Source organism: Macaca thibetana, chromosome 14 (genome assembly GCF_024542745.1).
Source record: "Macaca thibetana thibetana isolate TM-01 chromosome 14, ASM2454274v1, whole genome shotgun sequence".
NCBI lineage: Eukaryota > Metazoa > Chordata > Mammalia > Primates > Cercopithecidae > Macaca > Macaca thibetana.
Window position 1 is genome coordinate 1,240,217 of NC_065591.1, and position 27,511 is coordinate 1,267,727.

Genomic DNA, 27,511 nt, shown 5'->3' on the forward strand with positions numbered 1-27,511 from the left:
AACAAATAATAGTAATGATAAAAAACAAATTGAAATCATAAATAAATGGTCTCATTACAGGCGAGGTGCAGGCTGCTGGGAAGGCGGGGCTGGGGCACCCCTACGGCCGCGGTGGCCGTTCCCCGGCGGGGACCTCGCCATGATCTCTAGAGCCACAGTTCATTAAACAAGTAAATACAAAGACAGTCACACTAAAAATTCATGGAATATTAAGCCACAATTCACCAGACTATAAACATCATTACGTCCTGATTTTCCTGTTATCAATCAGATGGGAGCTCCTCCTGATGCATTTTCTGCTCAATTGTTTTGGACACAGTTTCTTTTTTTTTTTTTTTTGAGATGGAGTCTCGCTTTGTTGCCCAGGCTGGAGTGCAGTGGCCAGATCTCAGCTCACTGCAAGCTCCGCCTCCCGGGTTCCCGCCATTCTCCTGCCTCAGCCTCCCAAGTAGCTGGGACTACAGGCGCCCGCCACCTCGCCCGGCTGGTTTTTTGTATTTTTTAGTAGAGACGGGGTTTCACCGTGTTAGCCAGGATGGTCTCGATCTCCTGACCTCATGATCTGCCCGTCTCAGCCTCCCAAAGTGCTGGGATTACAGGCTTGAGCCACCGCGCCCGGCCGGACACAGTTTCTTTCTACCTCACTTCTTCGTGGCTGTCTCAGGAAGGGACAGGAGGGAGGAGAGTGGCCTCCCGGGCTCCTGCGGCCTCTGCACGCCCTGCGTTGTCAGTAAGCGTGATGTCAGGCGTGGCCTCCCCACTTTCCTCCTTTGCAGGTGGGGCCCATTGTCCCTCCTCACTCTGCTCCCGTTAACTTCGGGGTGCACCATCATGATGCTGGTTGTGCGGACTCGGCCTATTCCTCTCAAGGAATGGGATTCATGCTCCAAAAGTATCCGGCCTGCGCCTGGGAGCCCCTCGAAGATGGCACCCTCCTTCGTGCCCCTCCCACCCTGCACCCAGCACCAGCAGGAGGGAGCCTGGTGCAGCCCCCAGAAGTCCACGGAGGGGAAAGTAGGAAAAGTCCCACTTTTAAGAATGTGGCCCCCGTGCTTTTTCCAGCTTGTTTTTTTTTTTTTTTTTTTTTTTTTTTTTTTTTTTTTGAGACGGAGTCTCGCTCTGTCACCCAGGCTGGAGTGCAGTGGCCGGATCTCAGCTCACTGCAAGCTCCGCCTCCCGGGTTTACGCCATTCTCCTGCCTCAGCCTCCTGAGTAGCTGGGACTACAGGCGCCGCCACCTCGCCCGGCTAGTTTTTTGTATTTTTTGGTAGAGACGGGGTTTCACCGGGTTAGCCAGGATGGTCTCGATCTCCTGACCTCGTGATCCGCCCGTCTCGGCCTCCCAAAGTGCTGGGATTACAGGCTTGAGCCACCGCGCCTGGCCCTTTTTCCAGCTTGTTTAAGCATTTTAAACATCGTTCTGAAATACACATAAAATGTGCCACCTGTGACTCCTCAAGGATCTAGAACTAGAAATACTATTTGACCCAGCCATCCCATGACTGGGTATATACCCAAAGGATTATAAATCATGCTGCTATAAAGACACATGCACATGTATGTTTATCATGGCACTATTCACAATAGCAAACACTTGGAACCAACCCAAATGTCCATCAGTGACAGACTGGATTAAGAAAATGTGGCACATATACACCATGGAATACTATGCAGCCATAAAAAAGGATGAGTTCATGTCCTTTGTACATGGATGAAGCTGGAAACCATCATTCTCAGCAAACTATTGCAAGAATGGAAAACCAAACACTGCATGTTCTCACTCATAGGTGGGAATTGAACGATGAGAACACTTGTACACAGGAAGGGGAACATCACACACTGGGGCCTGTGGTGGGGTGGGGGGAGGGGGGAGGAATAGCATTAAGAGAAATACGTAATGCAAATGACAAGTTAATGGGTGCAGCAAACCAACACGGCACATGTATATATACGTAACAAACCTACGCATTGTCCACATGTACCCTAGAACTTAAAGTATAATACCGAAAAAAAAAAGTGCCACCTGACACATTCTAAGCGTCTACAGTCTGGGAGCGTTCAGTACATTTGCACTGATACGGTTTGGCTCTGTGTCCCCACCCAAATCTCAGGTCGAATTGTAACTCCCAGGGTTGGAGGTGGGGCCTGGTGGGAGGCGATTGGGTCTGGGGGACGATTCCTCACAAATGGTTTAGCGCCGTCCCTGGGTGCTGTCTGCCGACCCGGCCTGAGTTCTCTCTAGCTCTGGGTGTTAGTAAGGATGCAGCAGCTCCCGCTCACGCTCTTGCTGCTCCCTCCAGGTAAGACAAGCCCTGCTTCCCCTCGCCTTCCGCCACGACTGAAAGTCTTCTGCGGCCTCACCAGAAGTCAGGTAGGCACCAGCATCAGGCTTCCCCTGCAGCCTGAGGAACTGAGAGCCCATTCAACCTCTTTTCTGTAGCAAGTACCCAGTCTCGGGTGATTCTTTATAGTGGTGCGAGAACGGACGAATACACGTCCCGCTGTGCCACCCTCCCCCCGCCCCCCACAGCCTGCTCTCGGGCTTTTTATACCCCCACCTCCTCCTTGCTCATGGCTGACGGATACCTAACAAGGCGGGGAGCTGCAGGGCCCACGCTTTTCCTGCTGGGTCATAGGCCGCGGGCCTTCATCCAAAGTCAGGTCTGAAGTTTCCTACGTTCCCAGCCATCTGACCGCTCCACTGCCTCCCACCCATGTACGAAGCCCCACCCAGGCTGGCCTGAGTCTCCTGGGGCCCCAGGATGGTGTGCCCACCTCTGAGTCCCTGGAAGGTCTTTCTGCGTCCTGTGACTGGGTCCTGCCTGCTGGGACTTGGGCCTCAGAGTCACCCAGGAACAAGGCACCCATCTTTCTCCAGCACAGCCTAATGAGAGGCAGACACAGACTCCGATCCCCCTCGCGCTCCTGTTTCCCTCCTCAGCACTTCTCCAGCTGCCCAAAGAGTGGGCAGGAACCATCACCCTTGGGCTATAGAGGCTGAGCCTCCCAACCCCAGCAGACAGAAGTTCTGGGAGCCACCTCAGCACGACCCAGCCAGAGTGGGCAGCGGGGACGGGCCACGGGGTGCTACGCATCTCAGCACCTGCTCCCAGCCCCTCCCACCCCCCTCACCTCTCCTTCCCCCACCCTGAGTCCAGGGGATAGGGTGGGGCCAGCCCAGCTGGGAAGAGAGTGGAGCTTTCACTTGGGGTGCCCCAGGGTGAGCCCGGGGTGTTGAGGGGGTGACACAGGTGGGCAGCTCTTGGCCCTCACAAAGGTTGTCATTTTCATAGCAGAGAGTAAGGCCTGCCAGACACAGCTCTGGAATCTGCTCTGGTCCCCTCGACAGTGTGGTCAATGCTCTGTGGGTGGCCAGTGACCCACCTGGTGAGCCCGGTGGACAGGACAGTGTCCTTGGGGATATGGGACCGGCGCCTCTGAGGCAGGGCCCGGCCTGAGGAGCCTCTGGGGCCTGCTGGGGTCCTTGGCCTCCGTCCACCGTGCACCTCCCATTCCCCCAAGCCTCTCCTCCCACACCCCTCCCTCCTCGCCTCTCAGGGACCCTGTGGCCCCTTCGTAGCACCCCAGCTTATGTGACCTCAGGTTACACAGGCAGCAGCCTGGGGGCACGTCTGGGCTCCTCTGTCAAATCATCAGGAGGACCTGGCGGGCCGCACGTAGGCTGACGGTCCATGGAGCCACGGCCGGGACCGGAACAGAACCACTGGGGCCCAGCCCTAGATGCGAATTCAACAGCGAGGAGAGCTCTGACCTGGAGCAACAGCCCGAGGCCCCTGCTGCACTCGAGCTGTAGAGAGGGAGGCCATGAGCTCCGACAACACAGACAGAAGGCCGGGCGCGATAGCTCACGCCTGGAATCCCAGCACTGTGGGAGGCCGTAGTGGGTGGATCGCCTGAGGTCGGTGGGTCACCTGAGGTCAGGAGTTCAAGACCATCCTGGCCACCATGACGAAACCCCGTCTCTACTAAAAACACAAAAGTTAGCCAAGCATGGTGGCAGACCCCTGTAATCCCAGCTACTTGGGAGGCTGAGGCAGGAGAATCACTTGAACCCAGGAGGCAGAGGTTGCAGAGAGCTGAGATCTCGCCACTGTATTCCAGCCTGGGTGACAGAGTGAGACTCTATCTCAAAAAAATAAAAAATAAAATAAAATAAACACAGATGGGAAAATGTACCCAGCCCCCAAAATACCACAATGAAACCGAAAGCCAAACAAGCTCGGAAAGAAACGTTGCTACATGCACGCCACGGAGAATGCTAATATCTTCCATTTACAAAGGGCTCTTATAAATCAGCATTAAAAACCAGAAAGGACATGAACAACTCACAAAAGAAAAAGGCAAATGGCTACTAAATACGTGGGGAAATGCGGAACCTCAGCAGCGAATGAAAACGTGCAGAGTAAGGAGGGTCAGAGTGCGGCCACTGAGGGCCCACTAGGGCGGCTGGTTCACATCCACAGCTGACAAAGGAAGGAACCGGCGTGAGCCCACGGCTGTAAAATCAGTGCAACTCCCAGGGCTTCTTACTGCACCATCCCTCCGCGTCCCACTCCCCACCCTCTGGCCTGTCTTCTCACTGGCAAGCCCTCCTTGGGTGTCTGGTTCCTACGTGGGCAACACTTACCTCTGTGTGCTGGTGACCCGTGGAGCTTCCAGAACAAAGTGTGCAGTGCGGAGCTGACCCCCCTGCCACCCCCAACAGGGGCTACCTGGGCACTGCACTCCCCAGGCTTCCCTCCTCATCCCTCAGCAGGGGCATTGTGGGGGTGTGAGCACACATGCTCGGCAGGTGCTGGATCTGTGCCGGGCTTCTGAGCATCAGAGGCCCCAATGTGCCCCTCCAGGCTTCCTAGTCACCTCCATTGGGCACAGCAGGAAGCCCCCAGGCTGGGGCAGGGGCAGGGGCAGGAGTTCAGATGGAGGCAGGCAGTTCAGCAGCCAAAGTCCCCATTGTAACAGGCGCTGCTTTCCACCAGTGTGTAGCACCTGGTGGTGGGGACACCCAGAGGGGCCTGGGTGGGAGACCCCCACACCTGCTCCCACCTGCTCACTGACCTCCTGCCTGTCCCTATGGGGGTCTCTAGCCACCTGTGTACAACAGAGGGGGAATCAGACTGTGGCCACCCTCTCTAGACCTGCACCCCGTTCCTTTCTGCAACAGGACGGGCTGGCCAAGAGCAACCGATTGTGGAGGTAAGAGGCCGATAGCTGTCGGGCATGGAGCTGGTGGGCGTGGGGCTGGTGGGCATGGAGCTGGTGGGCGTGGGGCTGGTGGGCGTGGGGCTGGCGGGGCCTGGGGCAAGCCTCTGGGAAGGGACTGCTGAGAGAGCAGCGGGGGGAGGACCAGAGGCGATGAAGGGAAGGCAGGACGGGGGTGGGGCGGGGCAGCAGCAACAGAGGCCCTAACCTGAGCCGCCCTGACCCCGCTCTCTGACCCCTGTCCAGGGACAGGTGCGTGCCAGACGTGAGCAGAGAAGACAGACGCAGGTGTGGCTGTGGGCAGGGCGGCCTCTCTAAGGTCCCCAGGAGTAGTGGGGGATCTGTTTGCAGGACAGAGTCATGGGAAGCCTGGGCCAGCCAGGCAGGTCCTGCCAGTGGGGAAGGAGGTGGCTGCTCCCACGACTGGGCCAGAGGTGTCCCTGATGTCCGTAGATGGTGCTGGGAACCAAGAAAGCGGCTGCTCTTCCTCCTTCACACACGGATCGAGGTGAGGAGGACGGGACGGGTCAGGGACGGGGCGGGCGCAGGAAATCCAGCTCCCAGCTCCTGGGGGCCGTGAGCTTGTCCCGCAGCTCCGGGATGCTGCTCAGCGGGTCGCCTCGTCATTGGTCGTGCGCCTGCTCAGTCTGGGGCAGGGGCTGGGACAGCGTCTTTAATCCCTGCTGCGGGTGTGGGGATTAGGACAACGCGGAGTGAGTGAGTGAAGGGATGGCGCCCTGAGCTCTCAGCGCGGGGAGACCCACGCCTGGCCGAGGCGCCAGGAGCGTGCAGGGGTGGGGAATGGGGGGAGCTGGGGGGAGGAGCTGGGGGGAGGAGCTGGGGGGGGAGCTGGGGGGGAGAGAAGGTTGATGACGTCAGTGGTTCAGTTCCGCAGCAGCCGGAGGCCGCGGACGTGAGACACCAGCTGACGCCCAGAGCCTCACAACCCCTGGACCCTGGACGCACATTCTCCCAGGGCCGGTGCCTGGAAACAAAGGCCACCCTCGCCAGCCGGAAACTTCTAGGCTGGCAATGGAGATGGAACATCCGATGACCCCTTCTGTATCCTCCTCTCCCCTGGGGTCCTCCAGGAAGACCTGCGTGGTCAATGACCCACTTTGTTTTGTTTTGTTTTTGAGATGGTGTCTTGTTGTGTCTCCCAGGCTGGGGTGCAGTGGTGCGACCTCGCTCCGGGGTTCCAGCGATTCTCCTGCCTCAGCCTCCCAAAGTGCTGGGATTAAGGCGTGAACCACGCACCAGGCCAATTTTTGTATTTTTAATGGAGACAGGGTTTCACCATGTTGGCCAGGCTGGTCTTGAACTCCTGACCTCAGGTGATCCACTTGCCTCAGCCTCCCACAGTGCTGAGATTACAGGCGTGAGCCACTGCACCCGGCTTCAATGACCCACTTGTCCACTGCCCTGCACTTACATCCTCAGGCAGCTGGAGCCACCTTCGGCAGGAAGCCCTCCCCCTACCACCCACTCACCCACAGGCGGGGCTTCCCCTTGGGTTGCCATTGACCTTGTGGTCGGCAGGGCACCCGGTGCTCCCAGGTGTGTCTCCCTGCGTGTCCCATGAGCTCTTCTGCGTGGTGCTCAGAAATGCTGCTGGGCAGTTTTACTGAAGTTTGTACATATATGATTCGATGAGTTTGGCAAACGACCCAGCCGTCAGGATGCGTGAGAATTCCTACCACCCTGGACCTGCAGCCACTCCTCTGCCTTCTGTAGCTACAGTTTTGCCTTTTCTAGAATGTCATAGAAATAGAATCATATAGCACATGGCTTTCTGAGGCCGGATTCTTTCACTTGGCCTAATGTGTCTGAGATTCGCCCACATCTCGGCCACGCTCCCCGGCCCGCTCTGGTCACGGCTGAGTCGTGTTCCCCGTGTGGGTGCACCACAGCCTGTCTGTCCAGTCAGCACCCAAGGAAAAGGGTTCTTTCCACTTCTTGGGTGCTACAAATGAAGTGGCTATGAACATTTGCATGCAAGTTGTGTGTGGCTGTAAGTTTTCATTTTTCATGGGAAAATACCTGTAAGTGGCATTGTTGGATTGCACAGTAACGGTGTGTTTAATTTTATAAGAAACTGACAGACTGGTTTCCAAAGCATCATTTTGCACTCCCATCTGCAACGTCTGTGCGTTCCAGGTGCTGTGCATCTTCTAAATTTTAGTCATTCTTTTTTTTTGAGGCAGGGTCTCACTCTGTTGCCCAGGCTGGAGGGTAGTGGCTCTATGACAGCTCACTGCAGCCTCCATCTCTCCGGTTCAAGCAATTCTCCCACCTCAGCCTCCCAAGGAGCTGGGACTACCAGTGTGGAGTCCTGGTGGGTAGCCATGCCTGGCTATTTTATTTTTTATAGAGATAGTGTGTTAGGCTGTTCTTGTGTTGCTATAAATACCTGAGACTGGGTAGTTTATTTTAAAAAGAGGTTTAATTGGCTTATGGTTCTACAGGCTGTAAAGGAAGCGTGGCATCAGCAGGCTGTAAAGGAAGCGTGGCATCAGCAGGCTGTAAAGGAAGCGTGGCATCAGCAGGCTGTAAAGGAAGCGTGGCATCAAAGCTGTAAAGAAGCGTGGCATCAGCAGGCTGTAAAGGAAGGTGGCAAGCGTGGCATCAGCAGGCTGTAAAGGAAGCGTGGCATCAGCAGGCTGTAAAGGAAGCGTGGCATCAGCAGGCTGTAAAGGAAGCGTGGCATCAGCAGGCTGTAAAGGAAGCGTGGCATCAGCAGGCTGTAAAGGAAGCGTGGCATCAGCAGGCTGTAAAGGAAGCGTGGCATCAAGCGTGGCATCAGCAGGCTGTAAAGGAAGCGTGGCATCAGCAGGCTGTAAAGGAAGCGTGGCATCAGCAGGCTGTAAAGGAAGCGTGGCATCAGGAAGCTTCCAATCACGGCGGAAGGCAAAGGGAGAGCAGGGGTCTCACACGGCAGAAGCAGGAGCAAGAGAGAATGGGAGGGGAGGCACCACACACTTAACCAGATCTCACAAATACTCACCATTACAAGGACAGCACCAAGCCACGAGGAATCCACCCCATGACCAAAACATCTCCCACCAGGCTCCATCTCTAACACTGAAGATTCCATTTCAACATGATGTCTGGGCGGGGACAAATATCCAAACTATATCAGATGGGGTCATTTTTTTTTTTTTTTTTTTTTTTTTTTTGAGACAGAGTCTCGCTCTGTCGCCCAGGCCGGAGTGCAGTGGCACGATCTCGGCTCACTGTAAGCTCCACCTCCTGGGTTCACGCCATTCTCCTGCCTCAGCCTCCCGAGTAGCTGGGACTACAGGCGCCCGCCAACACGCCCAGCTAATTTTTTTGTATTTTTAGTAGAGATGGGATTTCACCCAGATGGGGTCTTGCTATGCTGCCCAGGCTGGTCTCAAATTCCTGGGCTCAAGCTGTCTTCCCGCTTTGGCCTTCCAAAGTGCTGGAAGTAGTAGCACGAGCCACCGCACTTCGCAGCTTGTCAATTAAAAAAAAAAAAAATTAAAAGAAAATTTAAAAAATATAATTAAACTGATTACTTAGACATTTTAAAGTCTCACTCAATATGTTGAGAGATACATAATAGTTTTCTGTGTACAGGTCTCATGCAAATTCTGTTAAATTTACCCCTAGTATTTTGTGGTTTTTAAATTCTCTTTTTAAGTGGTACTGTTTTCATAATTTCAATTTCTAATTGATTGTTAGTACACAAATAGAACTGACCTTTTTTTGGCTTTGTACCTTGTGGCTTTGGTAAACTTGCTTATTCATTTTAGTACCAGTTTGTAGCTTAGAATTTTCTGCAGACAATAATGTTATCTTCTTGTTTTGAGACAGAGTTTCGCTCTTGTTGCCCAGGCTGGAGTGCAATGGCACGATCTCAGCTAATTGCAACCTCTGCCTCGTGAGTTCCAGCGATTCTCCTGCCTGAGCCTCCTGAGTAGCTGGGATTACAGGTGCCCGTCACCAAGCCCAGCTAATTTTTGTATTTTTAGAAGAGACAGGGTTTCACCAGGTTGGCCAGGCTGGTCTCGAACTCCTGACCTCAGGTGATCTGCCCGCCTCGGCCTCCCAAAGTGCTGGGATTACAGACGTGAGCCACTGTGCCCGGCCATTAATGTCATCTTCTAATAAAGATCACCTAAAATTTCTTTTTCAACTGGTACAAATTTTGTTTTCCTTGCCTCATTACTTGGGCATGTCCTCTGGCACAACACTGAAATAAGCGGTGACAATGGACAACCGTGCCCTGTCCCTGACCCAAGGAAAAGCTTTCAGTTTCTCACCACTAAGCGTGACGTTAGCTGTGGGTTTTTGTAGTTTCCCTTTGTCAGGTTGGGAGTGCAGGAGTAGAACAGATTCGAATCTTCTCCTCCTGGTTTACTGAAAGCTTTTGTCGTGAATGAGTGTTGAATTTTGTAGAATGCTTTCCTCGTGTCTATGGAAATGACCGTGTGGTTTTTCGGTGTCAGTCTGCTAACAGTGAATGACAATTGATTTTGAAATGTTAAACTAACTTTGCATTCCTGGGTAAGCTCCACAAGGTCATATGTGTCCTCTTTATATATTGCTGGAACTGATTTGACGTTTTGTTAAGGGATTTTTTGCGTCTAGGCTCCTGAGTGGACTTTAATTTTCTTGTCATGTCCTCATCTGGTTTTGGCACCACGGTGATGACGGCTTCACACAGAAGCTGGGAAGTGGCCCGTCTTCCTCTGTGTCCTGGAAGCGTCTATGTAGCAGGGTGCTTTTCCTCCATTAGTGTTTGGTGGGCTCCACTGGTGAGTCTTGGCCTGGACTTCTTTATGAGACTGGGCCCTTTCCTAACTCCGGCAACAGACCTTTGTGCTCAAGAGCCCTGGCTCCCTCGGGGCTCCTGCCCCCACCTTACACGTGACAGAGGGGGACCAAGGGCTGTGGCATCACTGTCCTGAGTGCCTCCTGGCTGGCCACACCCTGGCACACCCCCTCCTGGAGCACCCCAGCACCAGGCCCGCTGGACGGAAGGGCAGTTGTCCTGTTGACCCCCACGAAGATGGGGGCAGGGAGGGCACGGTGTGCCATCGATAAAGCGTTGAGTCTGGGGTTTTGTGCAGCACATTCAAGAGGGGACAGCAGGAGGGCCGAGGGAGGCTGGGAGGGCAATTTGAGGATGGGCACTCAGAGGCTGAAGGCTGAGTAGCCCCTAGTGCCTGGAGGACAGGCAGCGGGCCAGAAGAGAGGCCCCAGACTGAGCCCCAGAGGCCACCAATGGCACAGGTTGCTCAAACACAGACAGGGAAGAAAAGACCTCAGGGCTGCAGCAAGGGGTGGGAGAGGGATGCAAGCTGGCAAGGAAGTGGGAAGGAAGAAAGCAAGAATTTTGGCCACTGGAGCAGCCGGATGCAAATGGTCAATAGAGCAAAATGCTGCTGAGGACACCACAAAGCTGCGTCTGACTCTGCTGCAGGCTGGGAGGCCAGGTGACCGTGGCAGCAGAGAGAAGGCACCTCGGGCCAAGTGCCCCTGCCCTCTGGCTGTGGCCTGACGCCCTCTCCTGGTCTCCTGCACACCCTCGGCCTCTGTTGGCACCTGGACCAGACCACTCCCAGTCAGCCTCCAGCCAGATGTCACTGCTTGACAGTTTCTCCAGCTGGAGGTCCCAAACACTCTAAATTCGGCTAAAAATGCCTGCTGCCCCCCCACACAGCAGCAGCAGCCGGGGCGGGGGAGGGGGGCCCTCTGCCTCTGTCCCATGCTCTCAGCCCCCCTTCCCTGCCCCCACTGGCAGGGCCCTGACTGTTCACGCTCAGAGGCCCCAGGATTAGGCAGGGAGGACCCTTAGCCCACAGCAGTTGAAGGGGAGCAGGGCGGGGGCGTGCCGGCCGAGAGTAGACAGGCACTTTGGGGCCCACTGCCCTTCCCCAGTTGGAAATGCGGACAGCCCAAAGAGCAGGAGGGCGCACTGGGAAGGCCCTGCAGTTTCCTGAGCTCATACAGGCTTCCCAGGGTGGGGAGCGGGCCACGGTCAGCAACAATGTGTGGCAGAGCCCGCAGGAGAAATGTTGTCGGCAGACCATACACGGGCAAGATCTGAGACCCCCACTCTGCAGGGTTCCGGGTCCCCCTCACATCTCCCCTCCCACCACCTTCTGCAGCACGGGCTTAAGGAAATATCAGTGCCTTTCTGCAAAGAAACAGAGGGTCCGTCCAGGTCTGGCTGCCTCTTCGGCTGCCTGTGTTTAGATCTCCAAAGGCTGCTCCCGGCAGCCCCTGCCCAGCTGCTCAACCTGAAAGAGGGGTCGGCAGCAAGGGCTGGGAGGCGCCAGGGCGCTGCGGCCAGACCCCAGGTGAGTTCCTTGACTCAGCGCCGCGCGGGTCACTGTGGCATAGCTGGGAAAACTGCCGCTTCTCCCTTGGGAGCGGAGGCAGAGGACCACGTCCTTCTTGGGGGTGCAAAATTACTGCTTGGACAACGCCTGCGTGCAGCAGCCCCACAGACTCCCATGCAGTCCCCCCGCCACGGGTGCAGCACCCCCGCCCCGCATGCAACTCCCGCCCCCTCCAGCGCAGCATGTCCCCCACTTGTGCAGCACCCCCAACGTGTGCAGCACCCCTGCTCCGAGTGCAGCACCCCTGCCCCGAGTACAGCACCTCTCCCCAGTACGGCACCCCCGCCCCGCATGCAACACTCGCCCCCCTCCAGCGCAGCACCCCCTTGAGGGGCAGGAAACTCTTTGGGACACCCGGGGTCACGCCCTGCAGGGTAAAACCCCAGTCCTGAGCAGCCATCTGCAACCCCTCGCCATAGGCCCACCGCCTGCTCCGTCCCGGGATGCGCCTTAAGGGCGGGTGGGGCGGCAGCGGGAGCTCTGCTGCCTGATGGGACCGGACGTGGCAGGCGGCTGGCGGGAAGCTCCCAGGTCCCGGCCTCGCCCTGGCCTCGCCTCGCCCCCTCGAGTCTCCCCGAGCGCTCGCAGCGGCAGGGCGGGGCGGAGAGGCGCTGATTGGCCGGCGCGGGCACCGCTTGCAGCCGCCGCCGCATCCCACTGTGTTCGTACAGGCTCGTTTCGGCTCGGCTCCGCTGCGCGGCCCGGCTCGGCTCGGCTCCCCTCAGCTCCGCTCGACTCGGCTGTTCGGCTCGGCTGTTCGGCTCGGCTACACGGCTCGGCTGCGCGGCTCGGCTGTTCGGCTCGGCTACGCGGCTCGGCTGCGCGGCTCGGCTCTATTCGGCTCGACTCGGCCGCTGGGCTCGGCTGTTCGGCTCGGCTACACGGCTCGTCTGCGCGGCTCGGCTCTGTTCGGCTCGACTCGGCCGCTGGGCTCGGCTGTTCGGCTCAGCTGCGCGGCTCGGCTCGGCTCGGCTCTGTTCGGCTCGGCTCGGCTGCGGGACTCGGCTGTTCGGCTCAGCTGCACGGCTCGGCTCGGCTCGGCTCGGCTGCGCGGCCGCGGACGGGCGTGCGCTGGGGGCGCGGGGCGCGGGGCGCGGGCCTCGGCGGCGGCGGCGGCGGCGGCGGCGGCGGCGGCGGAAGCCAGGTGCCCCCGCCCGCCGTGTCCTCTCGACGAGGCGGAGGCGTCGCAGCGGGCCGGGCCTCGGACTGCCGCGTCGGAGTGGACGCGGGGGGCGGCGGCGCGGGCGGACGCGGGCGGCGCAGAGCAGCGGGGCCCGCGGGGGCGCCCCGGCCCGGTCGGCGCGGACGGCGCTCGGCGGACGCGGGCGGACGCTGGGCGGCCCCTCCCTGCCCGCGCGCCCGGGCGCCCCTGGCCGGCGCCGGGCCCCGGAGCGATGACATCGACGGGGAAGGACGGCGGCGCGCAGCACGCGCAGTATGTGGGGCCCTACCGGCTGGAGAAGACGCTGGGCAAGGGGCAGACAGGTGCGTGCGGCCGGGGCGGGGGCCGGGGCCGGGGAGGCCGCGCTGGCAACGCGCTGGGTGGGGGGCGCCCGAGGGAGGCCCCGGCCGCGAAGCCACAGGCCTGGCCCGAGCCCCGGCCGCGAACAATGGGCGGCCCGTGCGCCCCCGTCCGCTCGTGCGTCCCGGTTCCGCTGCGGACCCCGCAGGCCGCTTGGCTGCGGTCGGCCGGGCGCGGCCCAAGGACACGCGGCGCGGCGCGGGGCGCGCGGGCTGACGGGGGCGCACGGGCCGGGCCGGGCAGGCTCCCCTCGGGCCCCGTTGCAGGTGCGCGGCCCGGGCCGCATTGTGAGCCCCGGCGACCGGGCCCATTGTGCCGCGGGAGGAGGGGGCCGCGCGGGCGCCCATCTGCCGTCTGCCGCGGCCGCGCTAATAGGCGTGCTGCCCGAGCAGCTGCGCCCCCGGCGGGACTCCCACCTCCGCGCGCCGGCCACCGGGGCCACCGGGCAGGCCCGATCTCCCTCCGCGGTGGGGGCGGGAGAGTGCGGGGACCTGCAGAGGGCTGGACAGCGCCTTGCGCTGCTCCGGCTCGGGCTCGGGCGGGCGGAGCGTCTATGACCTGCATTCCCCCGGGGGAGGGAGAGGCCATTGGTGCCGGGACCAGAAGTGCGTGGGACCTGACCCGTGGAGCGGCCCCGCGGCTTGCCGGTGGAGGGGGCTTCCCGGTGGGGCCTGGCTGTCATGCTAGGGAACAGGCGGGGTCCCTGCCTGTTCTAGGGAACCGGCGGAGGCCCAACCCAGGCCAGAGACAAGCCAGGCTACCCTCGCATGTGGCCAACTCTCCCCGGCCCGCTGGGCTTGGCTAGCCCTTCATCTGGTCCGTCAGGCGCGTTCACAGAGTCGCCTTTGTGGAGGCTGGGGCTCAGCCATTTTCTTTCTTCTCCCAGGACCGGCCTGTCTCTTGGTGTCCCTGAGGTCCCAGGGCACTGCTTCTCCCTTCCAATCGGAGAAGTTCCTTAGACCTGGGCAGGCAGGGGTGGAGGGAAGGAGGAGGAGGGCGCTGGTGCAGGGTGGAGGCTCAGCCCCTCACGGCTGCACAGAGGAGGAGCTGGGAGGTGGCGTTGGGGAAGGAAAGTGGGCCAGGCCCAGGCTCTTGGGGGAGGACCGTGGCTGTGATGTAACTAAGGCAGAGCTGCAGGAAGGGGTTTGGGCCGGGGGGTTCAGGGGAGCCCCCTTGCATTGGGTGCACAGCTTTCCCGCACCAACCACGGCACGGAGGGGCCCCTGGCCACAGAGCAGGGTCTGGGCAGTTGGATTGGTGCGGCCTGGGTTGGAGAGGAGGTGGCATTCAGCCCATGTCACCTGGGTTCAAAATTCTGGTCTTTCCCGGAAAGAAAAACTAGTTTGTGAAATCCGTGGTGAAGGAAGGGCCCAGGGCAGCAGGATGCAGGAGTCAGTGAGATAATCCAATTAGGGTCCCAATAAAATGTTATTATAAGGAAACATCAGCGTGTAAGTGAAGATACGATGAGTTATGTGCTGTGCGATGAGTTATGTGCTGTGCACGGCCTCGGTGGGTAGGGGCTGGTCTCCAGTCTTCATGGAGTTCTGCTGGCGGCAGTTAATTACGGGAGGTTTCCACTGTAATTAACAGTAATGAATACAAAAGGATGGGCTGTGTGTGTCTACAACGTGCTGAGAGAGATATTTAGAAAACAGCTCGAGGGGGGGCACAGAGCGGCCCCTCTCTCATGAGTTCTGACGGGCAGAGCGTCGCTGGCAGGGCCCTGGCGAAGGCCACCATTTCTGTACGTTTTCCCGTTGCTGCTGCTGGCGGCTCACCGGGAGTTGGGTGGATGTGGGGCCCCGAGTGTGTGTGCTGGGCCACTTGGCACCAGATGCCAGGAGAGCTGCCAGGTCCCAAGCTCAAGAGGGAGATAGGCTTCCTGCCAGGAGACCTCCGTGGGAGAACGGGAGGCTGGGCTTCTGGCCACCACCGCCCGAGGACGGTCTGGTCCTGCCGTTGAGAACGCTTCTCCGGGGACCTGGACACAGGGGAGTTGTGGAGGCCTTGCTTGGGGGGCTGTTGGTGTGGACACGACTCCAGCCCCTTCCCTGTGTCTGTGGCTGGCAGTTTTGTTTGGCCCTCTCTGTTCATCTCCTCCCCTCTGTCTGAGTCCTTGGAAGTGGGAGCTGCTCGACTCGAGGTGGCCACTGAGAGGGAGGTGGTCAGTGGCAGTGGCAGTGAGCTTCATGGTACCACGAGAGCCCTTCCACCTAGCTGACCCAAGCTGGGGCCTGTTGGAAGGTGGGCCAAAAATACGCTCCAAAACCTGCCCTTGGGGAGTCTGGCCGTGTGGGGAGGGGAGACCACGCAGCCTCCCTCTGGGGCCTGGAGGACCCCCCTTCTAGGCGCCTCAGGGTCCAGTTGGCTGTCTTCTTGTGCCTTTCAACGCGAGTGCTCCATGGTCTCACCTGTACAGCACCCGCCTGGCTTGTTGGGTCTGTGCCTCCTGCAGGGCCGGTGTGGCTGCAGGGTCATCCTTCTGCATGGGGCATCCTCTGCACAGCTCCCCTCGGTGGCCGTGGGGGTCACCTCCGGTGGTCCCACTACTGGAGTCAGGCACCAGGTGAAGCCGTCAGAGCGCGGAGCAGCTGTGTAAGCCTTGCCGGCTGCTTGGTGGTTTCTGGCGGAGACCTGGGGGGATGTAGGCTGGGGTCGGGGTGGGCACCCACCGGCAAAGGTGCTGCCCCAGCTTTTCTCGGGGCCGAGAAAGGCTTGTGTAGCCTCATCTGAGCTTGACCCCTGCAGGGATGCCGAGACACAGTCCCTGCCAGCGAGGGCAACCGTGGAGGTTGGAGGGTGCAGACGCTCCGAGTTGGGGCATGCAGGTCCAGGAGGGTGTGTAGTACAGGCTGGGTGGCCTTCGTCCCTGTGTGCCTTTGTCCCTGTGCCCCATCAGTATGCAGAGGAGGGCACCTTCTTGCCCAAACCTGGGCTCAGCTCCTGAAACCTGGGGGGCCTGGGAGGGCCCTGTGGGAGGAGCTGGAGAACCTCAGGCCCTTGGAGCTGTTCTTGGGGGCAGGTGGGTGGGCTGCATGGGACGATGAGAGGCCTGCCCTTGGGAATCCTCTGCCTGGGGGGCGGGAGAAGGAATGTGGCTGGGATAGGGCCCCCTGGGAGGGAGCAAAGGCGATAGGATGAGGGGCTGCACTGCAGCTCACCTGGCGGTGTTCACCTGCTGTGGCGTGGGGGAGGGCCCTAGGCTGCCAGGGACCTGGGACATCCCCTCCACGTTCTCGATGGCCTTTAGGAGAATTGAGCCCTGGTGGCTGCCAGGGTGGAGAGGGGTCCTGGGGTGGGAGGAGCCAGTGAAGATGGAACAGGTGAGGGGAGGGAGAGCCTGTGCCTGGGAGACCCTGGGGGTGACCGCAAGTCCAGAAGCTGGAGGCAGATGTGGAGGGGCAGGAAGCTGGCCTGAGATGAGGTTGGTTTAGAAAGTTGAACAGGATGGGCAGTGATTGGCTGTGGTGTGCAGGCCCCTGGAGATGGGCCGCCCCTGGAGATGGGCCCTGGAGATGGGCACTGGAGGTGGGCTGTGCAGGGCCGAGCCTGGAGAGCTCTTGGGCAGACAGGACCCGGCAGCCTCCCTAGCTGTGAAAGTGGACTCCGCGTGCGAGACCCTGGGAATTCTGCGGCCCTCTCCGCGTCAGGCCCTGGCCGTCTGACCCCAGCTGTTTTGTTAGAGCGACAGCCGCCTGGGGCTAGGCTGAACCCCTCATCTGCCCTGCACGGGGTTTCCACAAGCTCGGGTCTCAGGACGCTGTTCTCAAGGGCGCCGTGCACAGAGCCCGGGGAGCCGGCATGGCGGGCAGCCCTCCCATCTGAAGTCTCCGTGGACCCCCGAAGTCCCTGGAAAGGCCCATTTGGTGTCGTTGGGCACCGTGCCAGTGACTGCACCAGGGTGGAGGCCTCAAGTTGCTGCCCCTAGAGTCTTCCCACCCTGCATGCCCTCCGCAGGGAGCCCCCTTTCCAGCTGAGAGCTGGCCTTGAGTGTCCCTGTCAGGGCCCTTGGCACAGAGGTTCCGGGTGGTGAGGACAGGCAGTTCCCCAGGCAGGGGTAGGAGGGTTGTTGGAGGTGGGAGGGTCATTGGAGGCGGGAGCCCTAGGCCCCTGTCCTGTCCCCACCCGCTGTGGCCTTGGGCACCTCAGGTGTGTGTGTGTGTGTCCCTGTTGGCATAGGTTTCCCTGCCTTGTCACTGGCTGGCAATGGCTGAAAAGACACTGGGCAGAGGGCACCGCCTGGCCCTGACCGTGCTGGCCGTGCTGGCCTGGCTCTGCTGAGACGTGTGTACGCCGTGGATTTCCTGGATGTGGAAGCCTCAAGGCCAGGCTGTGCCCCCACCCCCAGCTGTGCCAGGGAGGGCTTTCCAGAGTCACCGCGGCTGGCTGCTGCCCCGCCTGCTCCACCATCTGCCCAAGCAGGGAGTCGTGTCCAGAACCACCGGGGCATGCAGGGCCTGGGCTGTGATGCGAGGTTGGCCCCTAGGCTTCAAGGCGATCTGTTTGTGGCAGATCTCACGCGGGCCCAGCTGGGGCTACTACCAAGGGCTGCGGCTCCTGCCCGCCACCAAAGCTCCAGAGACTGGGTCCCCATCATCGTCGGCTGCCACGGTGGTCAGGGCCCCTTCCTTGCTCTGAGGGTGGCTGGGAATGTCTTAAGGTTGTCGCTGCACCAGGTGTGTGTGGACCCCCACGTCCCCCACTCCTGGTGCCTCTTCCCTTCCAGCCGCCTCGAGGACTGCATGGGGCCAGCAAGGCCTGTACCCCAGGACACCAGGGTTGCTCAGACTGGCTTCTGGACCTGGGCCTGAGTGACCTCTCCTGGTTCTCACTCCCGGAGTCGTCTGCTGAGTGACCCCGGGGCCCTCTCATCATGGCCTCACCCTGCTCTGGTGCTCTGGGAGCCTTGCAGCAGACAGGAGACCCCTCCAGGCTGGCCTGAAGGCAGGTCCGACCCCAGTCCCTGGGAACAGCCTGAGTGGGCTGCGCCTCCCCGTCGGCCACTGGCTGCACCAGTCTGCCACTGGCACTCAGGAGTAGCCGTGCGGAAGGCCCCTTCGCCATCACCTGGTGGCGCTTGTGTGAGGGCTTCTGTGCCTTCCAGTCCTCACGAGGCACAGACCAACTTCTTTGGGCACCTGGGGAGGGTCAGGGTGTCCCTGAAGTCAGCAGCCCTGCTGGGCGGCTGGCACCACGAGAGGAGGCGGGCTGACCCCTGTGACTGCCGGCCGCCGGCATCCACCTGTGCGGGGCTGTGCCTGGATGGTGGCACTGGGGGGCGTCACCGTGCAGTTCTGGACCCTGCCCTCGGCTCTGGACAGCCCACCTGGACCCTGGCCCCTCGGAAGCAGAGGGACTGGGGCCTCAGGGCCCCTGTGTGTGGAATGGGGTTTCCCTGAAGCTTGTGCGAGGTTTCAGTGGCTGGAAACACCAGGCCGAGCAGGAGGACGGCAGACCAGCATCTGTCAGGCCCCTTGGGGCTTGCGTGTGTGGTCCTCTGTGCTGCCCTGAGCTCTGCAGGAAGTTAATGGCACCGCACCACCTCCTCTGTGCGGGGCAGCCCCGTTTCCACCTGTCGGGCTGGTGCCTGTGTCAGGCCCAAGCCCCAGGTCCTAGCCCAGGCCGATGGAGCTGCCTGCAGGCCTGCCCAAGGCCTCGTCCCGGGGATGTCTGCCGGGCCAGGCTGCCCTGAGCCAGCTGCCTGGGGCTCTGGACAAGATGGAGGCTGGGCTGGGCCAGAGGCTGCAGGGACAAAGCAGGGATTGTACCAGGCCGGCTGCCTTTCAGGGCCCGGCCCGCCAGGTCCAGGCCTTGTTCCACCGCCTCTGAGGGGCCAGTGTTCTGGGCCCAGCAGCTGGGAGCCAGGCCCCACCCACAGAGCAGTGCTCCCGAAAGTCCCGCTGTTAAAGAGAAACTCCTCGTTTTCCTGGAAGGCTCCAGCTTCCCAGGCTCTTTCTACTTTCAGTCCCGGGGCCCACGGAGGCCGTGGCAGACCTGCACTGCTCTGCCCCAGGGGCCTGGGCTACAGGCTGGGCCTGGCTTCCTCCCCGAACCCTGGAGAGTGACAGCACCACCCCCGGCAGATGGCAAGGTCCCATCGGTTGGCATGCATCTCTCTGGGCACCGTGTTCCTTGTTGGATGCCATGTCCTTGGGCTGAGCTTGGGTCCTGTCTGCCCTGGGGGTGCCATCCTGTGAGGACAGAGCTGCCTTTCCTGGGTGGCCATGGCAGCCTCGTGGTGCTGGCTGAGGGGAACGGACACTTCTGTGCTGGGGCTGGGCTGTGTGGGGCTGGGTAGGACCGGTGGGAGTCCCAGGCACCTTGGCCTGAGGGGGATGGAGGTGCCCAGGGCATTCACGCCATCACTGCCCACTTGGCTTAAGCTGGAGCCCAGGGCCCTGGAGGGCAGGCTGGCCTTCCCTGCCCCGGGCAGAGGCGAGAGGGCGCCTGGATGGACGCCTGCATGGTCCCATGATACAGCGGGGATGGCTGCACACGGGCCTGAGTCTCAGAGCCGTGGGTTGTTTGCGGGGGCACAGGGAGCCTGCTTGGCCAGGAATGTGGCCTCTGTGGGTGGCTTGGCCTGGGAGCCCCCGGGGAACCCGTTGTATGGGAGAAGCGGTCAGGATAGGGAGTGAGGGGCAGTGCTTGGTGGCCCTCCATGCTGAGGGAAAGCCCTTCTGCACAGCTGGCATCAGGCCCGTGTCCTCGGCACCCTGAGTCAGCCGCAGGGCCAGCCGCTGCCTGAGCTGCCTGGTTGGGGCTGGCCTGGGCCCCTGATTGGCTGCTTCCCTGGGCAGGGGTGACGTCACTGCGTTGGGTCCGAGAGTTATCTTGTGCAGACAGAGGTGACAGGTGTGATGCCTGCCCCAGGAAGGGTGGTGGCCAGGGTGGCCACGTCAGGCACCTTGACCCTACCCCCTGGGGGTGCAGGGGGTGGAGAGGCAGCCCCAAAGCTGGGTTCTCAGAGACCTGGGGTGGCCAGATGGGGGCTCATTCAGCTGCCCCCTGTGCAGCCCGTTGGTGTCATTAACTTCCTGCAGAGCACAGGGCAGCACCGAGGGCCAGCCAGGCCGGGGGGCCAGAGGTTCCCCTCCCACACAGGCCCCGAGGGGTCCAGGCAGGAGGCAGCGGCCCCAGTCCGTAGAGGCCAGGGCAGCCTCTTCCCCAGGGTTAGGCTGCAGGCCCTGCTGGTGTGGCTTCGGGAGCCCTGGTCCCCATGCTCAGGCTCCCTCCTGCTCATCTGTGATGGGGCCTGGGTGTACCCAGGTCCTTGGTAGGCACCAGGAGATGCTTGGGGTCCCCTGGAGCCTGGAGCCCCCCAGCCCCTCCACTTGCTTTTGGTGTTTGGGGTGGAGACTGGCCGTTGGCACCTGCGGCCGTCCCTGGCTTTCATCCTGTGCCGTCCGGGGTCTTGGGGTCCCTCTGCCAGCCCCATGGTGACTTCTTGCAGACAGAGTTTTCAGGGGGTTACGGAATGACTCCGTCCCTTCCACGGCACACGGGCACCTCCAGCCAGAAGGAGCTGGCCAGGCAGCCCCGCCCCACGCCAGAGCCACAGAGCTGTTGTGACTGGGGGTCTCTGGTCAGGACGTTCCTGTGCTGTCTGTTGTGGGCAAGGCCCCCAGGGCAGGGCCACCTCCAGGGTATGTGGTTCCAGACACTGGCTGAGTGGTCACTTGTGTCCACACCGCAGTTTCCCTATCTGTGAAGTGGCTTGGACAGGACGGAGGGGTGGTGCCAGGGGGTTGTGCCTGCCGGGACTGAGCCCAGGGCCCGGCCCTGCCGCTGGGGCCAGCGTCACCCTCAGGGCAGAGCCAAGGAGGGGAGATGGCTTGTGGGCCAGGGTGCCTGAGGGTGGGGAGAAGCAGTTCAGATGGCATCAATGTGTGGCTCTCACCCAGCCGACCGGATTTTTGTGGAGCTCTCTCTGCTGAGGACAGCGAGCGGGGAGCCATGAGCTGTGAGCCGTGATAGGGATTGTGGCAAGGCCGGGCCGGTCAGCTGGGCCCAGCTGGGGACGCCAGGGCTGCATGGTCCCTCGGGGCTCAAACTGGCGGCTGCACCCCCAGGGCTCTGGGCTGGTGAGGAGCTCATCCTGCTCGTCCCTCTGCTGCCACAGTGACCCCGGACGCCTCCCATGTCGCCTGCTGTGGCCCTGCCTTCTGCTGGGTGGATGTGGGGGATTTGAGGTACAGGGGAAGCAGTGAGTTCTGGGCCTGACCGAATTCCCTGGTGCCATCGGGCCCAGCCTCCCTTGTCCTTGGTACCCTGGGGTGTGGTGGCTGAGCACCAGCTCTGTGGTTCCCGAGGCTTTTCTGGGGTAGAGGCCTCACTCCAGGTCCTGGCGTTTTCACATGGGAGCAGAGGAGAGTGCCCCAAGCCTGGCGAGCACTGCCCCGTAGCCGCCAGCAAACCCCCCACCTGTTATGCAGAAATAGTCCCAGGTACCATTTATGGTAAACATTTGGTGTGCACATATAACAGAGGAACTCTTGAAAACCAAAGGGCCGTTATCACCCTGAGAAATTAGCACTGATTTCTAGAAACCGGCAGGAAGCCAGTCAGATGCTGGGATTTTAACTTTAAAAGACCGTTTCCCAGGCCTGGGCCTCCACCACCATCCCAGTCTCCCTGCAGGAGGGACTGGGCAGGTGCTGGGCTTGCTTGGAGCTGTGGACTCAGTCTCCTGCCCTCTCCATGGCTGGGGGCTGCTCCCAGGGGCCCTGAGCCTTAGCGTTCCCCGGAGGCCCGGGCATGGGGTGGGCCTGGGCTCCACATCACTCCGGATTTTCCAGATGAAGCTGACACTGGTTGGGGGACCCCACTTAGAGAGCCGGGGTAGCAGTGGCCTCTTTTTCCATAACCCCTGACCCTGGGCGGTGGGCTCCTCCTCCGTAACCCCTGACCCTGGGCGGTGGGCTCCTCCTCCGTAATCCCTGACCCTGGGCGGTGGGCTCCTCCTCCGTAACCCCTGACCCTGGGCGGTGGGCTCCTCCTCCGTAACCCCTGACCCTGGGCGGTGGGCTCCTCCTCCGTAACCCCTGACCCTGGGCGGTGGCCACCTCTTCCGTAACCCCTGACCCTGGGCGGTGGCCACCTCCTCCGTAACCCCTGACCCTGGGCGGTGGCCACCTCCTCCGTAACCCCTGACCCTGGGCAGTGGGCTCCTCCTCCGTAACCCCTAACCCTGGGCGGTGGCCCTCCTCCGTAACCCCTGACCCTGGGCGGTGGCCACCTCTTCTGACCCTGGGCGGTGGCCTCCTTCTCCGTAACCCCTGACCCTGGGCAGTGGGCTCCTCCTCCGTAACCCCTGACCCTGGGCGGTGGGCTCCTCCTCCGTAACCCCTGACCTGGGCGGTGGGCTCCTCCTCCGTAACCCCTGACCCTGGGCGGTGGGCTCCTCCTCCGTAACCCCTGACCCTGGGCGGTGGGCTCCTCCTCCGTAACCCCTGACCCTGGGCGGTGGCCACCTCCTCCGTAACCCCTGACCCTGGGCGGTGGCCTCCTCCTCCGTAACCCCTGACCCTGGGTGGTGGACTCCTCCTCCGTAACCCCTGACCCTGGGCGGTGGTCGCCTCCTCTGTAACCCCTGACCCTGGGCGGTGGCCGCCTCCTCTGTAACCCCTGACCCTGGGCGGTGGCCACCTCCTCCGTAACCCCTGACCCTGGGCGGTGGGCTCCTCCTCCGTAACCCCTGACCCTGGGCGGTGGCTGCCTCCTCCGTAACCCCTGACCCTGGGCGGTGGCCACCTCTTCTGACCCTGGGCGGTGGCCTCCTCCTCCGTAACCCTTGACCCTGGGCAGTGGGCTCCTCCTCCGTAACCCCTGACCCTGGGTGGTGGGCTCCTCCTCCGTAACCCCTGACCCTGGGCGGTGGGCTCCTCCTCCGTAACCCCTGACCCTGGGCGGTGGGCGCCTCCTCCGTAACCCCTGACCCTGGGCGGTGGGCTCCTCCTCCGTAACCCCTGACCCTGGGCGGTGGGCTCCTCCTCCGTAACCCCTGACCCTGGGCGGTGGCCGCCTTCTCCGTAACCCCTGATCCTGGGCGGTGGGCTCCTCCTCCGTAACCCCTGACCCTGGGCGGTGGGCTCCTCCTCCGTAACCCCTGACCCTGGGCGGTGGGCTCCTCCTCCGTAACCCCTGACCCTGGGCGGTGGGCTCCTCCTCCGTAACCCCTGACCCTGGGCGGTGGGCTCCTCCTCCGTAACCCCTGACCCTGGGCGGTGGGCTCCTCCTCCGTAACCCCTGACCCTGGGCGGTGGCCTCCTCCTCCGTAACCCCTGACCCTGGGCGGTGGCCTCCTCCTCCGTAACCCCTGACCCTGGGTTGTGGGCTCCTCCTCCGTAACCCCTGACCCTGTATGGCGGCCGCGGGTACCGTCTTCCACCCGTCCACGTCCTTCCTGGGCAGCAAATGCTGCCAGCACCAAGCCAGGCACGGGGCCAGCAGAACGCCCTGGCCCGCCTCGGGACACACATTCTGGAATGTTCACTGTGTGTCCCACACATGCAGGTGGTCTTGGGGGGCAGACGCTACGTGGGAGAAGTGGGGCCCCGTCAGCTCTGTTCTCCGTTGTGGTGGGGGCAGGGAGTGGAGGACCCGCCGGCCCTGCCTGGGCCCTGCGGCTGCCCACCCACGACACTGTGGCCCTGGGAGGCGTGCAGATGAGGAGCTGGCCCAGGGCTGGGGCTTCCCATCTAGCCGTGGCCGTCCCCAGGCTCCTCGTGGTGCTGGGACCCTGCGGCGTCTGCTCCTCTGGCCCAGGGACTGCCAGCAACGCGGCTGTGTGACCCTCCCTCCTTCTGTCCCTGCTGGTGCCCGGCTCCCAGCCTGGCCTCAACGCGGGGCATGGAGCTCATTTCATTCAGGCCACATGAGTGTCGGGACAGCCACCGTGGGGCGTTGGGGAGGACCAGCAGACAGAACAGTGGTGGAGCCGGTCACAGAGCTGCAGGGGGCGGGGGACGCCCTGCCCACTCCGCGGGCCTCTAGGCTCCCGTCTTTGCAGAGCTGCCCTGCCGAGGCGCCTGGCCTGTGTCCTCAGCACGTGCCCCTGGTGTCATACCTCACCTGTGAGCAGTTGATGCGCAGCTGCCCTCACGTGTCTGTATTTTGGGATTTCCTGCCTGGTGTCTTGTGAGTCGGTGTTCTCGCCTAGGGTACGGGTGCTCTCCCGGATGTGCCTGCGTCTCATGGTGAGTCTGTCTGCCTGGGATTGTCACAGCCTGGAAGAATAGGTCGCTTTGCCAGCCCCCCACCTTCCTGCACGGTGTTGGGGGCTCAGGAGCCCCTGGGGCCAGGGCCAGCGTACCCGGGAGTATGTTCCTGGAGCAGGGGGACCTCACTCCTGGGCCAGCAGCCCTGCCTCCTCCAGGCTGCTCAGAGCCCCTTCGGGCCCACAGCAGCCGCTGGCGCAGCCCCTGCCCGTCCTCTCTGGTCTCCAGGGAAGGCAGCGGCGGCCGTGGGTGGTATGGAAGCCCCTGCTCTGCTGCGTCGTCCCGTCCAGGAGCGGACTGTGGGGACACAGCAGGGAGCTCGCCGGCTTTGAGGAAGAGGAAGAGACCTTGCGCCCTGTTGCGCAGGCGGGGAGGCCCCAGGGAGCTGTCCAGCACCAGCCGTGCTGAAGTCTCCAGCTTCGGCCTCCTGTGAGGGCGCCTGCCTTGGCGCTGGGTCCTCACAGCCCAGCTGCAGCTGGAGAGAGATGTGTGAGGGTCAGGGGTTTTTTGGCAAGATCCCAAACCTGTCCTCAGCTGTGGGTCTCTGGTTCTGTGCTGAGGAGGGGCAGGAGGAAACCAAATGTGCTCGGTACCTCCTGCTGGCCAGTCCCCCAGCCCTGGGCCCTGAGCAGACCCCCAGGCCCCACCCCTCGTGCCCTGGCAGGGCCTCTCTGTCTTTAACTTGCAGGGGAGAGGGAGGGCCAGGGCCCCGCAGAGCTGAGGGTGCCCCTGCGTGTGGGTGCCGGAGAGCAGGCATGGAGCAGCCTGGGGAAGGCTGAGGGGCCTGGCCTTGCACTCTCCTGAGGCGGTGGGTGTAGGGGCTCCCCGAGGCAGGGCAGGCACCGCAGGCTGTGGTGGGGTCTGGTCCAGGTGCCCTGGAGCTCGCTTCTGGGAGCCCTTTGTGACAAACTCGTTCAAATCACCTTGTTTCAGAGCTCATGTGGCCTGAGGGTAGGTGACTTGCAGGAGGTTGAGAAGGTGGCCTTGGGGGCAGATGGGCGTGGGCAGAGGAGCTACTGCTGCAAACCCAGCTCCAGGCTGCCGCGACCTGAGCCTAGTCCATGCCTGAGCCCTGCCTCCTGGGAGGAGCATTGCAGAGGGTGGGTGGTACTGAGTGTAACCCTCTGGCTGCCCCACCCCCCTCCCGGGACTTGCCCCTAAGGCCAGCCGGGCCAGCCCTCCTGACTCCTCCTGGTGGGTGAGGGGCAGCGTCCCCCTGGAGCTCCCCACACACAGGAGAGGGTCCTCTAGGGCCTCATCTGATCCTGCCTGGGCACTGGTGGAGGGCCAGGACTCAGGAGGCCAGGACAGAAAAGGCCACTCAGGCCCACAGCCCCTCACTCGGGGACAGAGGGTCTCCTGCCAAAGGGAGAGGGAGTGGAGTGGGGGCAGCTGATGCACGGGGAGGGAATGGGCGTTGGGAGCCCAGCCCCCAGCACAGCAGGCGGGAGGGGCGCTGAGCTGGACAGCGAGGGGCTGTGGTTGCCTCTGAGGAGACAGAGGGCTCAGATCAGCTTGGAGGTTTGTTGACCCTAAACCCCAAATCCCTGGGGATTTGTGACTAATCGAAGTGCACAGATGAGCACCTTCTCCAGCAAAAGCCGGGGCGGCCGAGGGCGTTTGCAGATGGCGTGGGCGGGAGGACGGGTGGGCCCCACTGGGCTTCCACTGGGGGAGGTGTGTGCCTGGCTACAGGCGTGTGCCTGGCCCCTGACCCATGGGGTGCTGAGTCCCCCATCCCACAGCTCGCCTGTGGGGTCAGTTGGCATGGGGCCTCATCCTCAGGGGACATGTGTCCACGCTGCCCTTCCCCTGGGGCATTGCCCTCGTCACTGCCTGCTATGACCGGACCGGCCAGGCTTGCCTGCCGGAGGGAACTTGGCAGTCGTCCCCGAGCCCAGGTTGGAGGCTGCTGTGTGTAGCAGAGCGTGTGAGGTGGCCACCCCTCACCCCAGGCCACAGCGTCACTGGCTCACCGGTCACTGTGGGGTCCTCCCCACCAGGCTATCCTGCTGGTGCCCCTGCTGGTGCTGGGGGTTGGAGCTGAAGGCTGCTCTCGGGCCCGGGGGCCCTGGGCTCCTGGCCTCAGCCCCCTCTCTGCTCCTTCCACTCAGGGGGCCACAAAACCCTCAGACTCGTGGGGCATGGGCAGGGGCAGCGGAGGAGGGGCCCTGGTGGTTGGAGCTGGCTGGCTGGTGTGAAAAGGGAATAACTGACACCCCACCTCTGACAGTGTGGCCTGAGCTCCCGTCACCCCAGTTGGGTGGTATCCAGCAACCCTGTTAGGTCCTTTACCTGCTGGTGCTGGGCGACAGTCCTGTTGTGGCACCTGGTGCACTGATGGTCGCCTGCGGACCCCGTGCTGGTGGGACAGAAGTGGGCTCTGTGCTGGGCTGTGTGGCTCGTGGTGACATTGGATAGACCAAGCCCCCACAGGGCCTGTGCTGAGAGTGACCTGGGAATGTCCAGGCATATCTCAGGGAAACACATTGAGTGCTTACCCACGTGGGGAGGCGGCCAGGCTCCAGGCCCCACTGCCCAGCTTGGGGTGGTGGCATCGTGGGAGTTGGGATGGGAGGCAGGGGCAGCAGACCTGGTCAGATGGGGCGAACGGGGTGAGCCTGGCCTGGAGTTGTACCCAAGCCCCTGCTCCTCTCCTGGGCTTCAGTCACCTGCTGGGAGACCTTCCAGGGCCCTTGGCCTCTTTGGGTCTGTCTGGGCTTTCCTTAGAGGAGCCTGCCTAGCTCCGCTCAGATTCTGGGGCTGTGCTGGGTGTCCCAGCTCCTTCCCACCCCTCTTCCTACCCCTCCAAGTCAGGTGGCAGCTGCAGGTCAAGGACTGACTCGCTTTGACCAGTCAGTGTGAGCTGACTTCGCATCTGTCTGGGTGAAATCTTCCAGAGCCAGCACCCTCTCCCCTGCCCCACAGAAGCCGGTGTGGGTACACAGTGCCTCCAGCCTGGCCTGAGAGGTTGGAGACTCAGCCCTGTGGCCATTGTGTGGATTGCCCCTGCCGCAGCCGCCTGCAGGTGCAGTGGGATCCAGGCGCGGGGAACTGGCTCCCTGCCCAGGGCCTCACTCCTCTGTTCCCCTCCTGTCTCCGAGCCCTGTGTCCTTGATGCTGCCCCTCTTCCTGACCCTGCTGTCCTGTCACATCCCTTCTTCGGGTAGTGG

At 62.0% G+C, this 27,511-nt stretch overlaps 2 protein-coding genes across 12 annotated transcripts in view; one reads left to right on the forward strand and one right to left on the reverse strand.

The window, feature by feature from the left end:
- The window catches only part of POLR2L (RNA polymerase II, I and III subunit L), a 627,758-nt gene that overhangs the window by 548,051 nt on the left and 52,196 nt on the right, over window positions 1–27,511 (reverse strand). The gene's annotated exons all lie outside the window — the stretch shown is intronic.
- Window positions 12,605–27,511, forward strand: part of BRSK2 (BR serine/threonine kinase 2) — a 67,583-nt gene continuing 52,676 nt past the window's right edge. For 5 of the 10 annotated variants that reach the window (XR_007719312.1, XR_007719314.1, XR_007719313.1 and 2 more), the window contains exon 1: window positions 12,670–13,079. Coding sequence is in view for 7 of the 10 variants with exons in the window: in XM_050757866.1 (XP_050613823.1) it covers window positions 12,989–13,079 (91 nt within the window). In the remaining 3 variants the exon portion in view is untranslated. Of the gene's footprint in view, window positions 13,080–27,511 lie in introns of all 10 variants that reach the window. The other 5 variants (XM_050757864.1, XM_050757868.1, XM_050757867.1 and 2 more) reach the window with 4 other exon arrangements.